Source organism: Molossus molossus, unplaced genomic scaffold (genome assembly GCF_014108415.1).
Source record: "Molossus molossus isolate mMolMol1 unplaced genomic scaffold, mMolMol1.p scaffold_m16_p_9, whole genome shotgun sequence".
NCBI classification, from domain to species: Eukaryota; Metazoa; Chordata; class Mammalia; order Chiroptera; family Molossidae; genus Molossus; species Molossus molossus.
The window spans coordinates 61,566,347-61,583,444 of NW_023425403.1; the positions used below are offsets into that span (position 1 = coordinate 61,566,347).

At 54.5% G+C, this 17,098-nt stretch overlaps 1 protein-coding gene across 1 annotated transcript in view; it reads right to left on the reverse strand.

Annotated features, from left to right (window-relative positions):
- Positions 1–5,617: 5,617 nt before the first annotated feature.
- Positions 5,618–17,098, reverse strand: part of GAS6 (growth arrest specific 6) — a 45,909-nt gene continuing 34,428 nt past the window's right edge. The window contains exons 11-15 of the mRNA XM_036250059.1: positions 14,945–15,109; positions 13,650–13,818; positions 9,886–10,058; positions 7,212–7,440; positions 5,618–6,166 (exon numbers count right to left, since the gene is read on the reverse strand). Coding sequence (XP_036105952.1) covers positions 6,012–6,166; positions 7,212–7,440; positions 9,886–10,058; positions 13,650–13,818; positions 14,945–15,109 — 891 coding nt within the window. The 3' untranslated portion in view covers positions 5,618–6,011. The remainder of the gene's footprint in view (positions 6,167–7,211; positions 7,441–9,885; positions 10,059–13,649; positions 13,819–14,944; positions 15,110–17,098) is intronic.

The following is a 17,098-nucleotide window of genomic DNA, read 5'->3' on the forward strand; positions in this document are numbered from 1 at the left end:
GCCAGGTAGTGTTTTAGGTTCTGAGCATCAGTAGGTGTGTAGCAACTACTCAACTATTCCATTTTAGTACAAAGGGAGCTGTAGATAATAGTGAATTAACTGATGTATAGTGTGCCAATACAGCTTTATTAACAAAAATAAGGGAGGATCACCTTGGGCCCATAGGCTATAGTTACACATTATCTTCTGAATGCTGTACAGATTACTTTTAGACTTAAATATATACTTTAACCAGAGTTAACTTCCTGTGTTAATACGAGGTGGGGGCCAAACTTCCTTTTTTCTAAAATGCCGTGGTTTTCAACAGAGATGATTTTGCATCCAGGGAACATCTGACAATGTCTGAAGACATTTTCTCTTGTCATAAGTGCGCACGCGCGTACGCGTGTGTGTGTATGTGTGTGTGTGTTGGGTGGGGGAATGTATTACTGACCTCTAATGCATAGTTGGCAAAGATACTACTATATGACCCAAATGCACAGAATAGCCCTCCACACAAAAAGGCATTCTTAATCAACCATCCTATAAACAAAAACAAACAAAATTATTACTGCTCTTCTCTTAAAAATACAATCTCTAGCCCTGGCCGGTTTGGCTCAGCGGTTAAAGCGTCGGCCTGCGGTCTGGAGAGACCCGGGTTCGGTTCCCGCTAAGGGCATGTACCTCGGTTGCAGTTTGTCCCCGGCCCTGGTTGGTCGTGCGGGTGGCAGCCACTCGATGTGTCCCTTTCATATCAATGTTTCTCTCTCTCTCTCTCTCCCTCCTGCTCTATCTGAACAAAGAATGAAAAAGTGTCCTCGGGTGAAGATAAAAAAAAAAAATACAATCTCTGAAATCAACTCAGAGCATACGTACGTCAGTAGAAAAATCCACTCACCACTCTATCTCCACACATTCAATCAAATCATCTACTCTCTTCCTCCATAGTTCACACTCAGGATCCTCCCAGCTCCGACTCCATAGGTCACACACAGGATCCTCCCAGCTCCTTCTCCATAGCTCACACTCAGGATCCTCCCAGCTCCTACTCCATAGGTCACACTCAGGATCCTCCCAGCTCCTTCTCTATAGCTCACACTCAGGATCCTCCCAGCTCCTTCTCTATAGCTCACACTCAGGATCCTCCCAGCTCCGACTCCATAGGTCACACTCAGGATCCTCCCAGCTCCGACTCCATAGGTCACACACAGGATCCTCCCAGCTCCTTCTCCATAGTTCACACTCAGGATCCTCCCAGCTCCTTCTCTGTAGCTCACACTCAGGATCCTCCCAGCCCCTTCTCTATAGCTCACACTCAGGATCCTCCCAGCTCCTTCTCCACAGCTCACACTCAGGATCCTCCCAGCTCCTTCTCCACAGCTCACACTCAGGATCCTCCCAGCCCCTTCTCTGTAGCTCACACTCAGGATCCTCCCAGCTCCTTCTCCATAGTTCACACTCAGGATCCTCCCAGCTCCTTCTCCATAGTTCACACTCAGGATCCTCCCAGCCCCTTCTCTATAGTTCACACTCAGGATCCTCCCAGCTCCTTCTCCATAGTTCACACTCAGGATCCTCCCAGCTCCTTCTCCATAGTTCACACTCAGGATCCTCCCAGCTCCTTCTCCGTAGTTCACACTCAGGATCCTCCCAGCCCCTTCTCTATAGCTCACACTCAGGATCCTCCCAGCTCCTTCTCCATAGTTCACACTCAGGATCCTCCCAGCCCCTTCTCTATAGCTCACACTCAGGATCCTCCCAGCTCCTTCTCTATAGCTCACACTCAGGATCCTCCCAGCTCCTTCTCCATAGTTCACACTCAGGATCCTCCCAGCCCCTTCTCTATAGCTCACACACAGGATCCTCCCAGCTCCTTCTCCATAGCTCACACTCAGGATCCTCCCAGCTCCTTCTCCATAGTTCACACTCAGGATCCTCCCAGCCCCTTCTCTATAGCTCACACTCAGGATCCTCCCAGCTCCTTCTCTATAGCTCACACTCAGGATCCTCCCAGCTCCTTCTCCATAGTTCACACTCAGGATCCTCCCAGCTCCTTCTCCATAGTTCACACTCAGGATCCTCCCAGCCCCTTCTCTATAGCTCACACTCAGGATCCTCCCAGCTCCTTCTCCATAGCTCACACTCAGGATCCTCCCAGCTCCTTCTCCATAGTTCACACTCAGGATCCTCCCAGCTCCTTCTCCATAGTTCACACTCAGGATCCTCCCAGCCCCTTCTCTATAGCTCACACTCAGGATCCTCCCAGCTCCTTCTCTATAGCTCACACTCAGGATCCTCCCAGCTCCGACTCCATAGGTCACACACAGGATCCTCCCAGCTCCTTCTCCATAGTTCACACTCAGGATCCTCCCAGCTCCTTCTCCACAGCTCACACTCAGGATCCTCCCAGCTCCTTCTCCATAGTTCACACTCAGGATCCTCCCAGCTCCGACTCCATAGGTCACACTCAGGATCCTCCCAGCTCCTTCTCCATAGTTCACACTCAAGGGATCCTCCCAGCCCCTTCTCTATAGTTCACATCCAGGATTCCTCCCAGCTCCTTCTCCGCTAGTTCCCACTAGGATCCTCCCAGACTCCTTCTTCCATAGGTTCACTACTCCGGAGCCTCCCAGCCCTCTCTCTATAGCTCACACTCAGGATCCTCCCAGCCCCTTTCCTATAGCTCACACTCAGTATCCTCCCAGCTCCGACTCCATAGGTCACACACAGGATCCTCCCAGCTCCTTCTCCGTAGTTCACACTCAGGATCCTCCCAGCCCCTTCTCTATAGCTCACACTCAGGATCCTCCCAGCCCCTTCTCTATAGCTCACACTCAGGATCCTCCCAGCTCCGACTCCATAGCTCACACACAGGATCCTCCCAGCTCCTTCTCCGTAGTTCACACTCAGGATCCTCCCAGCTCCTTCTCCACAGCTCACACTCAGGATCCTCCCAGCTCCTTTCTGTAGCCCACCTCCAGGAAGTATGGAACTCTCTGTCTGTCACAGCCTCCTCTGCAGCCTGGCCATGCCTAGACTGGATAGAGGCGAGGATGCCAACTTGGCTGGCACAGCTGGTGAATGTATTGCAGCATTTGGCCCTGCAGTTACTATAAGCTTTTTCTTGGCCGTAGTTAGAATAACCTCTGGCACCCAATGGAAGTCTAAGGAAACCAAAACAGGAAATAGATGTGTACCTAGCTGTCCTTGGACAGAAGATGAACCCAAGGTAGTCAGAAAGCCTCTAAGATGCTGGCCTCTGTTGTGTGTCTCTTCGGGGGTTCCAGAGCTCAGCATGTGTCCTTCCTGCTGCTGGTCCTTCTGGCTTTCTCGGGAGAATTGGGGCTGGCCGGAGGAAACTCCTAGCTGGCCAGGAGAGCATTCCACAGAACATTCCAAAACAGCCTCCACAGTGGCCAAAAACCAGAGAGCACCGCAGGGAATGCTGTAGTGACGGAGGTGAGAAATGGAAGAGGCCCCCAAGGTGGCCTTGGGCGCCTACAGCTGTACGAGGCCAGATGGTGGGCAGCAGGGTGAAGCTATGCTTCCCACACTTCTCAGATCTCTGCTCGGCTGGCTCTGGGGATCCATCAGGGTTGGGGTGAGACCTCCTGTTTATTGAGCAGAGGGCGTCCCTGCGTGGGTCCTCCTGGTCAACATCAGAGTCCCCAGAAACCTGGCTCTCGTGCCCAGATGGACAGCCTGAGGCTGTGTCCTACATCTCCAAGCCCTGGCATGACCAGCTCAGCCCAACCAGGCCGCCTGCCCATCCCAGAGTCAGCACAAGGTGCCTGGGTTAGGTGTCCGCTTACACTGTGAACTGGCACACACATCCACCTGGGTCACCGATGGAGAGTGGGGAACCCACAGAGTCGGGAGCAGAGGCTGGTGGGGATCCTCCTTCCACACAGGCCCTTGGCTGTTGACGGACTTTACACGAGAACACGGTTGGTTGGAGTGGCTCAGGGACGGCCTGACCTCCTCTCCGAGGCCCCAAATGTCTCTTATTTCTCATGCGCCGATGTGGAAATTTACCCAGAGAACCTCTTAGACTAGTTTTCTGAGGTCCTGAGACAACAAAACTTCCACCCAGATGCTGCTTAAAGTTAAGGAAGGACAGCAGCAGAAAGGACGCAGCCTGCCCGGCTGAGCCAGCCGCGCCCCGCTGGTGGGTCGGTGGGCGTGCTGCCTGGACACACACGGGGCTGTAGGATGGGCAGGGAAGCAGAAAAGTGGGTTCAAGCCAGCAGGAGCCCCAAAGACACAGGTGAGTGCTCCAAGGGCCCATGGTGACCCTGGTGGAGTGGACCCTGGCTACTTGGGCCAGCCCTGTGGGGTCCTGGAGACCTAAGCATCACCGCCTTCCTGTGTCCTTGCCAAGTCACCTTGGTACCTTCATGCCTCAGTCTGGTCGTCTTTGAGGGTGTCTGTGATTGCCAACTCCTCCCAGAGTCATGGGGACCCCGCCCTGTCAAGGGAGTGCCAGCCCTCTGGTGAAAGGGACAACTGCCCCCCCCCCGCGGTGTATTTGGGGTCACTCCGCCTTGCCCGTCCAGCCAGCGGGGCCTGTGATGCCGTCCTGGAGGCCATTCCCCTCTCGCGGAGATCCAGAGGGGCGTCTCCTCCGCCGTGGTGCGCACCCACTTTGCTTTCCCTGTGCCCACTCTCTAGCTGTGGGTGGGTTCTTCGGCTTCCATCCTCCCTCCGAACCCCGCTTATTTCTGAGTCAAGCTGTGACATCAACTCGTGTTCCGCAGCCAGGAGGACGCAAAGACGCTGAAACCTAGACTGCCTGACTGGCCGGCTAACACGGCTTTGCGGGGTTAGCTCCGCAGTGAGACGGCGAGGGTGGGACGCTCCGCTGCTCCCCGAGCAGCTCTGAAAGTGGACTCAACCCAAACCCGCCCAACTGCCCCAGACCCTTAAAAAAAAAAAAGAATTTCCATTTAGAGGAACCGTTCAGTTGTCAAGCATAGTCCCCACCAGATGCCAAACACGTCTCTGGGACCCTCTGCTTGCATGAGTCTGTGGCACCGGCCCCTCCCCGGCGGTCACATCAGGCGCAGAAGGGACGTGTCCCCCAGTAACTGCCAACCTTGGGTCCTGGTCTCCCCTGGGGATGCAGGCCTGTGACCTCCCCCGTCTGGTGGTCCCCGGCGCCCACATGCGTCTTCATACGGCTGCTGCGGTCATTGCCCCTCACCCTCCCGGGGTCAGTGTGAGGACTGTCTCCACCCCTCACGTATGGCCAGGAGCCGAGGCCCAGGGGACCTACGTGGGACCGGCCTCCAGACTCCATTTCGGCTTTGCTCACAGCCTCAGGAAGCGAGAGGCTGGGGGTGAAGGAAGGAGAGGTGCTGCCTGCGCTGTGTTGTTCACCCGCCACCGCCCGGTCGGGAGGGAGCCCAGGGGCCAGCCCGCCTCTTCCTGAGTCAAGTGGGCTCATCCCTCTTACAGAGTGGTCAGCGCCACCCGCCACTGGCAACCCTGGTGGGCACTGGGGAGAGTCCCGCGAGTGGGCAGAAGGGACATTCGTGCGCAAGGCCTCGCCCAGCCTGACCCACAGCATGGGTTCCCCCTTCCCTCTACCCCCGAGCTGTTAGCACTAAGGTGAAGGAGCAGAGACTGCCACACGGAGTTAAAAAGGTTTCTGTAAATCGTTTATTTTTCCATACTTTTAGGTCAGAAAGAAGCATTTGGTAATAAAAATAACTGAGAATTATGTTCCTGGGTCCCCTCTGGTGTGTGCGGGCCTCCCGCCTGCACCGCGGGTCGGCTCCCTGGAGCCCAGCTTCACACAGGACGCTCTGGGGTCGGGGTGTGCTTCTGGGTCATTAACATTAGTCTTCTCGTCTATTTACACATATATTACAAGGAACAGAAGGTCTCCAGAGACACTCGGCTCGCGAGGGTTCAGTGTTTCGGGAGCTGCTCACGCGGGGCGGGCGGGTGCCGGCGCCTTCCCTCCTTGCTGGAGGAAGAGAAAGCACGCGGAGTGCTTGGTGGCCTCTCATCCTGCAGCAGTGCTCAGTCTAGGGGGCGGCCTGCTTGACCGGGGGACAGGAGTGTGACGTGATGTCACTGTGCTTGTAGGCGGCCTCGTCCAGGTCCAGCGCCTTCTGGTTGACCTCCAGCGTCATGCAGCCGCGGTAGAAAGCCGTGACTGGCGCTGAGGTCACCGGCACATCTGGGCCCATGGGAAAGAACAAACACCGTCTTAGGAGGCTGGGCTCCCCACCCCGGGTCCCCTCTGCGGCACTCACTGGCTCGTGGGTGCCGCTGAGTCCCCGGCCTGTCTCCTCGAGGGCACTGTTTCCTGGCCCCAGAACGTCACCATCCTGGCTGGGCTGTGTGTCCGCAGGCAAGCACTAAACATCTGCCCGTCAGCCTGTGGCAAGAAGCCTCCCTCTGCCCCCCAAGGAAGGACACACAGATAGTCAAGTCAGTTAAATAAATATTATCTTCTTCTTAGCCCAAATGAATCATTCACGCTGCAGGGCTTCCCGGCCCTCTCCCACCCTCTTCAAAGCTTTGTTTATTAAAACTAAATGGAGTTTGTGTCTGGCAGCCAAGACAGAAACCCTGCTATCCGGAGCAAGTGAAAACCTGCGCCGAGCCACGGAGACTGGCGTCCATACTCGGCACCTGGCCCTCGTCTGCCTTTTTACCACTTTGCCCTGACCACTCGGCTCATGACAGGCAACACAGGCAAAGGCTCTCCATCTGATCGGAAGCAGGTCCCGCCCAGTCTGTAGGAGGCAGCTGTATGCTGGCCCTCCCTGGACTCGGGGGGGCTGGTGGTTACTCTGTTCACTGCCACAGTGGCTGGGCACCAGGACTCAGTGGGGCAGGCAGGCCTGGGGAACTGGGGCACCTGGCTGCAGCCCAGCCTCAGGCCAGCTGGGCCTTCCCGTGGGCCTTGGCCAGAGTCACTGTGACACATGCCCAGCTGGGTACTCCTGGAGGACACAGGGGAGGTGAGTCAGGTTCAGGTCGACACTTGTTCCAAGTGAGCATGTTCTCAACCTCAACCCATGAGCTGCTAGGCTGGTGTTGATGGACATGAAGGTGTCACAGTGCCAGCCGACAAAGCTACATGTATTTTCTCTCGCTCTGAAACAGAAGTCCCTCTCAGTGCAGAAGCTCCCAGGTTCACTCTGGGGTGAGCGAGTGGGGGATGGTCAGAATGGTCAATGCCCCACCTCCGAGGTGCAGCCCACAGGGAGTCCTACCTGGCAGTCCCCCGACGAAGGTGAGCACAGGGCCCTGCAGGTGCCTCTCGAGGACAGCCAGCCTCTCCTGCAGCTCTGCAGGGCTCACTTCACTCTGGCCTTTGGTGCCGTCAACAGCCAGGGTGGCCCCACTCTTCCTCACAGAGACGGTCACCACGTGCTCTTGGCTGTCACACACCTTGATCTCCATCAGGGCCAGTGTGACATTCTCCACCGCCAAGACAACCAGCTGCAGGGAGAGGCACACCTGAGCACACGGGGTAGTGCAGCCTTGCGACTGAGACCACTGTGAGCTCTGCCCAGGCTGGAGGCTGGCGGGTCTTCCCACGCCCCAAGCCCACTTTGGGGGCAGGGTCTCCTCCAGGCCAGGAGGTATCACAGGAAGCCACCACGCAGAACAGTAGGGTGGGCAGCAAACAGACATCCCAGCAGATATGGGCCCTGCAGCCTGAGGTACTTGTGCCAGGCAGAACACGCCTCTGACAAACAGGCCAGAAAGACACTCTAACAGTCTAGAACAGAAACACTCTCTAACACAGATCAGAAACACTCTGACAGAACAGAAACACACTATAACACGGGTCAGAAACACTCTGACAGAACAGAAACACACCATAACACGGGTCAGAAACACTGACAGAACAGAAACACTCTCTAACACGGGTCAGAAACACTGACAGAACAGAAACACACTATAACACGGGTCAGAAACACTCTGGTAGAACAGGAACACACCATAACACGGGTCAGAAACACTGAGAGAACAGAAACACACCATAACACGGGTCAGACACACTCTGCTAGAACAGGAACACACTATAACTCGGGTCAGAAACACTGAGAGAACAGGAACACACCATAACACGGGTCAGAAACACTGAGAGAACAGGAACACACCATAACATGGGTCAGAAACACTCAGAGAACAGGAATACACCATAACACGGGTCAGAAACACTGAGAGAACAGGAACACACCATAACATGGGTCAGAAACACTGAGAGAACAGGAACACACCATAACATGGGTCAGAAACACTCTAGAACAGGAACACACTATAACTCGGGTCAGAAACACTGAGAGAACAGGAACACACCATAACACGGGTCAGAAACACTGAGAGAACAGGAACACACCATAACATGGGTCAGAAACACTCAGAGAACAGGAACACACCATAACACGCGTCAGAAACACTGAGAGAACAGGAACACACCATAACACGGGTCAGAAACACTGAGAGAACAGGAACACACCATAACATGGGTCAGAAACACTCTAGAACAGGAACACACCATAATACGGGTCAGAAACACTCTGCTAGAACAGGAACACACCATAACACGGATCAGAAACACTGAGAGAACAGGAACACACCATAACACGGGTCAGAAACACTGCTAGAACAGGAACACACCATAACACGGGTCAGAAACACTGAGAGAACAGAAACACACCATAACACGGGTCAGACACACTCTGCTAGAACAGGAACACACCATAACACGGGTCAGAAACACTCAGAGAACAGGAACACACTATAACACGGGTCAGAAACACTGAGAGAACAGGAACACACCATAACACACGTCAGAAACACTGAGAGAACAGGAACACACCATAACACGGGTCAGAAACACTCAGAGAACAGGAACACACTATACCACGCGTCAGAAACACTGAGAGAACAGGAACACACCATAACACGGGTCAGAAACACTGCAGAGTCCTGCCCTCTCCTCCTGCACCCTGCCTGCCTGGGTGGCCACCACAACTGTTTGTTCCACGTTCCGGGGACTGGTTGAACGTGCACCGTGCCTGGGTGGTGGGGAGTGAGTCTGGGTGTAAACCAAACCGGTCAGAGCCTAGTCTTGGTCAGCGGAAGAGCTGGACTGCCTTTGAGGACAGGCTGACTTGGTAACCCGTACCCCTCCAGGTCAGCTATGCTTCCTCCTTGGACAGATGCAGAGAATAAAACCTATTTGCAGTCTCTCGGCTGTTCTCTAAGGGGACGGCCAGCCCAGAGACGGTCGGGAGCAGTGGGGACCGCATCAGGTGGACAGGGCAGGCGGCGTCCAGGGCAGCTGTACTCAGAGCTCCGCCTCGCACCCAGGGAACGACGTTCTCTGGGGGTCCGGGCTGTGTTCGCACATCTGACTTTTCTTTTTAAAAAATATCTCTGTATTTATTTTTAAACTTTATTTTATTTTTCCTATCACCATTTATCCCGCCATGCCCTCTTCCAGCTCCACCCATCCCCCTCCGTCCCGGCCATCACCATACTGCTGTCCATGTCCTTGACTCGTCTCTCTCTTTTGGGAAATCTGAATGTGTTAGTGAAACTGTCTGACTTAAGGATGAGCAACTAATTCAAAAAGTTCTAAACTGCAGAGCGGTGTAGGCAGGAGTCCCCTGCTGCACAACTGGCTGGAAGGCCCTGGCCTCCTCAGCCCACACGGCCAAGAGGTGCACCTGTGTCAGGTGATCTGTGTCAACCACGTCCCCAACCAAGCACGACTGGCTGGACCCTGGTGACAGAGTGAGGGCGGGGCAGAACTGCCAGAGGCAGGGAGGGGACCGGTGGCCTGGCCGCAGGAAGGGCGGGCAGCTCCAGGGGCGGTTTGCTGGATGCGAGGGCAGCCCCACCACCCTCGGGCAGGATAGTGAGTGGTACCTGTTTTTTGAGCTTCTTGGTGGAGTGGTAGTCGACCAGGGCCACAGACAAGGCGACAGTGTGGTGGTCATGCACCAGCGCGAACAGCACCCCCGTGTCGGTGGCAGGGCGGATCCGAGCCACGACCTCTATTTCCCAGGTTGTTTCGGTCCCGACGTCCGGGGATGTTCGAGCTGCGATGAAGGCGGCACATCAAAAGGCCATACAAACGAGGGAAAGTTGGGAGTGAGCAGGCAGCACCAGGAGCAGCTGCCAGCCCTGCTGGGGGCGCTGAGGAGCAGTGGGGAGCTGAGCGATAACTCCACGCTGAGCTTTTGAGAAGCCATCACTGTTTGAGCCAAATCACAGGTGACAAGGGACAGCCCAACTCAGGTACTGGATGCAGGCTCACCCAGTCAAAAGACACTGGGGTCACCCGAGGATGCCGGCTTCCTTCCTGGCCACGCCAGCACCCTCATCTCCCACACGTCCCTTCTCTTGACCATCAGACCAGCATTCAGACCTGCGGGGACCGCGGGGACAAGCGTGCCATGTGGGCATGGGCATCCGCCACCCCTGGGCTCCCTCACTTCTGCAAGACCCAGCTCTTTCCACAGAACCTGTTGGAGCTTCAGAGCCGCCCACCCCACTGCATCTCACCCGTGGCCTCAGGCAGTCCCACAAGGCCGGAAGTACTCTGGAGTTTAATGCAATGCAAACAGAAGCTGCCGTGAGCATCACCCCAACACCATATACAACGGCATATTCCGAGTTACATTTTTTTTTTACTATTCTAATGCCTCCGTGGAGGGATTTTTATTTAGATACATTATATATCATATATAAGTGATGATGTATCGCATACCATGCATCTAAATGAAATATGTACACACTATCTGTCTGTATCTTACACAAATGGTTCCAAAAACCCCATCTTGGTAGAAAGGGCGGGATCGTGGTTCTCTGAGGGCAAATACCACCCATGTTTTTTCCTTATGTTTGAATCATCTGCTGATGAAGCCAGAAGAAAGCCTCTGCCACTTGGTTTTGAAGTGTTTCTGTCTCACAAGCACCTGACAATCCTGATGAAGGAGTGCTGTTTAGGCAGAATGACACGGAAGCAATGTCTGCTCGCACTCGCTCAGGTCAGGGTCAGCGGCAAGGGTGAGTCATGGTCTGTCTCCTCCCCACTGGACTCTGAGTGCCTCGGGCATCTGTGGGCCCCATCCCTGGGCGGGGTCTGTTATGGTCGGTCAGTTCTCGATAATTGTTCATTGAATTGAATGCACACAGAATTAAAATACATACACACACACACATATATATGATTTTCCTCTGTTGCCAAGTTTTCCCTTTGTTTGTGGAGGAAGAGGAGAGTGTTCTCTGGTAGTCAGTCCCCCCGACGGGGTTCAGGCACATGGCCGGTTGTCAGAGCATTTCTGGAGGCACCAGTACCTCAGCTCTCCTTGGGAATAATTCTCAGGCACAGGATGGGGTCTCCCACGCACTCCGCCCCGCCCCGGGCTTCTCAGGCCTCGAGGCCTAGTGAGTCCAAACTGACTGTGAACTCCTGCAGAGCAAAGGAGTCCAGACCTGCCATTTCCCGATGAGTCTTTTCTGTGTTATAAAGGGGGGGTAGCTCAAGATCTATTAAACATGCACAGATTCTAAATGCCATCTGGACCCTGCGGTCACAGCACGTACAGATCAGAACCACACAAGCAACAGTGGCCAGCACCCCGGGACACGCACAGCAACGGCAGTCACCGGAGAGTACACCTGTGATGTCTTGGCTACACCGGGAAAATGTTTATAACACTAAGTGAAAAAAGAATGAAATGTTTTATATTACACGATTTGATATTAAACCTTATAATGATGTTCTAGCTTTGCGTGTATAAAGATAAAGACTGAAGAAATACTGTCTGTATCGTATTAGGAAGTACAACTAGGAGCTAATGGTTCTCCACGGCACCTTTAGTCACACGGTGACGCCCTGACAAGGACACCAAAGCACAGAGGGGGTGGCGACACAGGTCTGAGGACGGCCTCTCTTGCTAAGGAGGGAGAAGCACGTCTCATCTCTGGGCTGAGTGTGCCCTCCTGAACCTGGACGTCCCCCTGGGTGCTGGAGGTGACATGAGGTCTGAAGGAGCATAGGCTGAGGAGCAGGGGAGGCTGAGTGTGGGCATTTAGCCATGAATGGCTCAGTTAGGACAGAGAGGGGCTGGGGGCACCCCAGCGGGACGCTTGCAGAGTGGGAATGAAGAGAGAGGCAGGGCAAAGCCAGAACGGCCCAGGACAGATGGCCACTGCAGCAATGCTGGATGCTGGGCGGCAGGGGCCATGGAAAAGGGAGCATGGAGAATTCCCACAGAGCCTGCCTTGACCGGGGTAGGAGCCAGGAGCCCGAGAGACTCAGCTCCCCTAAGAGCTATCAGACAGAGAGGCTGTGGACATGACTTGCATGGCGGGCTCCGGGGCTCGTGAACCCACCGAAAGAGCTCCCACGATTCTGTGCATGTGTATTTTCCTGGGCCAGGATTACGGCTCTCCTAACATCCTCAAGCCCAGAGCCACTCAGGTCTACAAACCCAGGCATCATGACGATTAGGGGCTCCAACTGGTGTATGCTCAAGAAACTAAGGTTAATTTTAAACCTATCTAAGGAGAAGATTAGGGACAATCTTGTGAGCCCAGAGTCAAACAACAGAAGTCCTTAGCCACCCACCACCCATCCAAACCGTTCATGCCCCCGGCCTCAGAACAGCGCTTCTGTCACCGGGCCATCAACAGCTTCATTGGAATGTTCAGTTCACGTGAAGTTCATGTTTAAATGAATGCTCATTTGTCAGCATGTTAGGATTATTTGTTGTTACTGTAAATGGTCACTAATTTGATAATAAAAAGAAAGAGATAGATGCGTTGTGTTTTAAGAAATTAAGGGCCCCTGCTTTACAGAAGCCAGGGACCCTCTGCAGCTACATGCACTTCCTAGACGATGCTCACTGATGGACGAGGGATTCCCAGCTGACCTCAGGCCCCACCCTCACCATCCTCACACACAACTCTGTGTGTGCAAACAGCACCCAGGGCCCCAGCCCGCCTGCTTCCCCGCTCGGTGTGGGTATCGCACACCAGCTTCACGTTCCTTTTGAACATGTTTTCTTTCCCCAGGTATGAATGAAAAGCTTCCTTTGTTGCTTTCAACACTGGCTCGGTGAGCCTCAATTCTTTTGAGACGGTCAGCCTTCTTGGCAGGGTTCTGGGGCTGGGCCACCGGCTTCTATTCAACCTGGATGGCCTTCTTCTCTCTCTTTAAAACTCGAGTTCACTGGAGTCCTCAATTCAGCCACACTGTGATTTTTAGATACTGCCCCCTTTTTACTCCTCCCGCGTCACTGGAGATCACAGTGTCAAGGACAGGTCTGGGAGCCTCTCCAGCATGTGGACAAACCCAAGCTTGTCTCATCTCAGAAACCCCTGCCAAGTGCCCTCTGATGGCCTCTCCTCCCGCCCAGCCTCCCTACCGCAGCAACCACACACCGGCAGGGCGGCCGTCTTCTCCACCTGTCACTTCTCCTCACTGGCTAATGCAAAACAGGCCCGAGAGGGGCGGCCGCACCCTCACCCCGCTGCACCCTGCTCCACAGCCCACACTGGGCCCAGCTTATCCCCAACACTGTCATCCTAGGGAAGAAGCTAGTTCTTGGTTTTTCTATTGTTTAGTGTATACTGGCTCCGAGTATGGCCACAGCCATACCAACCTAGGAGGCAAGACTTACCATATTCAAGCCTGTAGAAAGCAAATCCACTCCCGGGGTAGAAGGACCCTTTCTCTGTCACAGAGAAGCACTGCATTTTTGTGTTCATTTTGACTGTTTCTTGGATGGTGGCATCTTCACCGTTCATCAAGTTCCAGCTCCTCATGCAACCATCCAGGCGGGGGTTTATCTGCAAAGACAGAGAAATCCCAGTGGCTTCCTTGGAGCCACACAGGCTGCTAGATACCATGAGGAGACCATGCGGCTAATGCCACCCTCGTCAGAGGAACAGGGCACCCTCTGGGCTCAGGCATGTGGAAATCAACTGCAAAACGGACAACTCCTATGTGTGGCAGTTATTTCACAAGAGGGCGCTGTACTCGACAGACAGCTCCCTGCAGGACGCCCGAGGGCAGCACGCGGGATGGGTCCTCTTTCCATGCAGTCTAAGGAGAACACGGATCGTGTGGTGAACCCCACCTGCTGTCTGCATCGGTGTCCCCACTTATAACACGGAGCAGAGCACCGACCAGCCACTGCACCTCCGGGTGAAAGTCCAGGAGCCGGGAGTACGGACTCCAGCCCAGCCATCCACTTTCTATGCAGTTTTGAGCAAATCAGGGCACCTCCGCTGTTATTTGTAAAATGAGGAGGTGCAAGGAATGTAATGGTAAAAATGGGGGAAGCCCTGGAGTGGGGTCCGACACTGGAGGCCGTCCCTCCTCTGCCCCCGGAGGGAAGATGGTGCTAATACCACCCACTGTTCGGAGCAGCAACATACTCATGACTCATTTCTCATTATTTGGTGTGAAAATCATCATCACAGTGCCAAAGATTCTGGCCACGGACATCAGCATGCTGGGAGATGGAGAAACACAGATGAGGGGCAAAGGCATGTGGTGTGGGGAAGGGTGAGAAGGGGCGGGACTTTGAAAATGACCAGTACTGACCTCCCCATTAGGTCTTTTTCCCCTATGGATTTCCTGGCAGGGTTAACACCCCAAATGTTCTTGGGAATTCTCCAAAAAAGTTGATTGCTCTTTTTGTTAAAGAATAATTTCATTGTGTTTTATCTTCACTGCAAAATAGACATTTTTATTATCAATTCAGATGAAAACTCAAATGAGTCTCATAGAACGTGACGATGAGATTAATGACATAAGCCGCACCTGCTGCTTGTTAACCTCTAGGGAAACTCGACCTTACTCTGGGTCCTTCCCCAAACCTGGTCAGTGCTAAACACTGGCCGCTCACAGCTAAGCCTCATCTGCAGACCGACCCCAGGCTCTGATCCGAGGACAAATGGCGGCACTTACAGGCTGGACGAGGTCCTTCTCCTTGAAGGGAATGCCTCCCACGGTGAGGTTCAGGTGGTACAGTCCTCTGTCCTGCTGAAACAGCTCCCCGGCCACCACGATCTTCATGACAGCATCCTTGTTCACCTTGATGACCAGGTTCTGCTCCAACTCCTCAATGGAGATCTGGAGAAACCAGTGCTGTGAGAGGTGGCAGGGTCCCTTCTGAGGGGCACCCAACCTCAGGGGACCACGATCTTCACCACCTGGGACCAAAGGACACCCAATCTACGGTTGACTACGCTTGTCACCTACACCTCCTCCCTGCCTCTGAGTCCACACAGCCTCTATGCAGTCAGTGGTGCGGGTCAGGCTCTGAGGCCCCCTCCCCACATGGCTACCTTGCCCCACAGGACCCTGCTGGAGCCATTTCTCATCTCATGTCTCAGAGCCCTTCCCTGAACCTCAGTCAGGGAGTGGGAATTGTGCCTGACACCACCACCCCACTGGGTCAGCCCCGACACCCCCCCCCCCACTGGGTCAGCCCGACACCCCCGCCCCCCACTGGGTCAGCCCCCACACCCTGCCCCCCACTGGGTCAGCCCCGACACCCCCGCCCCCCTACTCGGTCAGCCCCGACACCCCCCCCCACTGGGTCAGCCCCGACACTACCGCCCCCCCACTGGGTCAGCCCCCACACCCCGCCCCCCACTGGGTCAGCCCCGCCACCCCCGCCCCCCTACTCGGTCAGCCCCGACACCACCCCCCCCCACTGGGTCAGCCCCCACACTACCGCCACCCCACTGGGTCAGCCCCGACACCACCACCCCACTCAGTCAGCCCTGACACCACCACCCCACTAAGGTCAGCCCTGCTCCCCCATTTTGGTCCATCTTATCCTTATCTGTGCGCTGCTAAAGGCAGGAAAACACGATCTATTTCTAAATCTACAACACCTAAGTCAGTACTTGGCATACACCAAATGCTGAAGGGTCTTGAGTTCATTCTGAGACTTCCCATTCTTTTATACTTTCTGTGTAGAGAAAATTAAAATCTGTCACTCGATGTATGGTGTAGCTCCCTCACCTTCCAGAGAGCAATCGGTTTCCTCTTTGGCTAGCATGGAGAAACATTTAAGTGCTTGGGTGTGAGTTTGGTCAAAAAACGTGGTGTCCGTGTGTGGAGGGCCACCGGGGTAGAATGGAAAGACGTCGTCACTGAGCTGACCCTGCTCCTCAGTGACCAGCTCCTGTCGCAGGGTGGGACGGCAGCTATGCCCACGGCCTGGTCATGTTCGCCCAGCATTCTCAGCCAGGGCACTGGCCAGCACCTCCCAGCACCCTCCTGCCACAGCCATGGCCTGGAACACCTGCTTAAGCCCCTTCAACTGCTTCCTTCCAGATTCACTGTTTCATCTGCAGCTTTACTGATTTGGAAACACTCGCACTTTAAGAGGTTAGGAAAGAAGAAACTAAACAGTACTTGACAGGATGGAAACATTAGCAAACATCTACAGTGTTTTTATTCACAGAGGCTGGGTGGAATTTTCCATTTTATCTTCACTTCTAAAGGAAAAGAGAACGCTTTTCTCATTTCTCTTTCAAGTGTTTACTTTTAAAGGTCCACTTCCAATTATGGAGCCTGTGGATTGTTGGAGGGAGCCTGTGGTGGCGCAGGCTGCTTTGCCCCAGGCGTTGGGGTGCAAGAAAGGCAGTGAGCTCCACCGCCAGCCTCTGACAGCGGCCTCCGGTCAGGTCTAACCCCCGAGTGTGAGTGCACCTGCACTTCAGCAGTATCAGAGCCGAATCCTGAAGCCAGAGCCTGGGACGGTGTCAGTGTGTCACGTCTCACCCCACCTTACGCTGACCGGTTGAGCCCCTGGGGCCTGGACAGGCCACATGGAGACAGGAGCAGGTGCCTGGACCTTGATCAGGGTTTCTCAGCTGTAGGACTATGAACAGCCTAAACCGGAAGGTTCTCTACGGGGGGCTGTGTGTTGCAGGGTATCTAGCAGACCCCTGGCCTCAACCCGGTGCCCTGACCCCCAACCCCAAACAGTGTCTCCAGACTCAGCCAGATGTCCCCTGGCGGAATCGTCCTGCTGAGCACCAGGCTCTCAAGGTAGGAGCCATGTGCTGACTACATGATGAGATGATGCCCCATCAGACTGTAAGC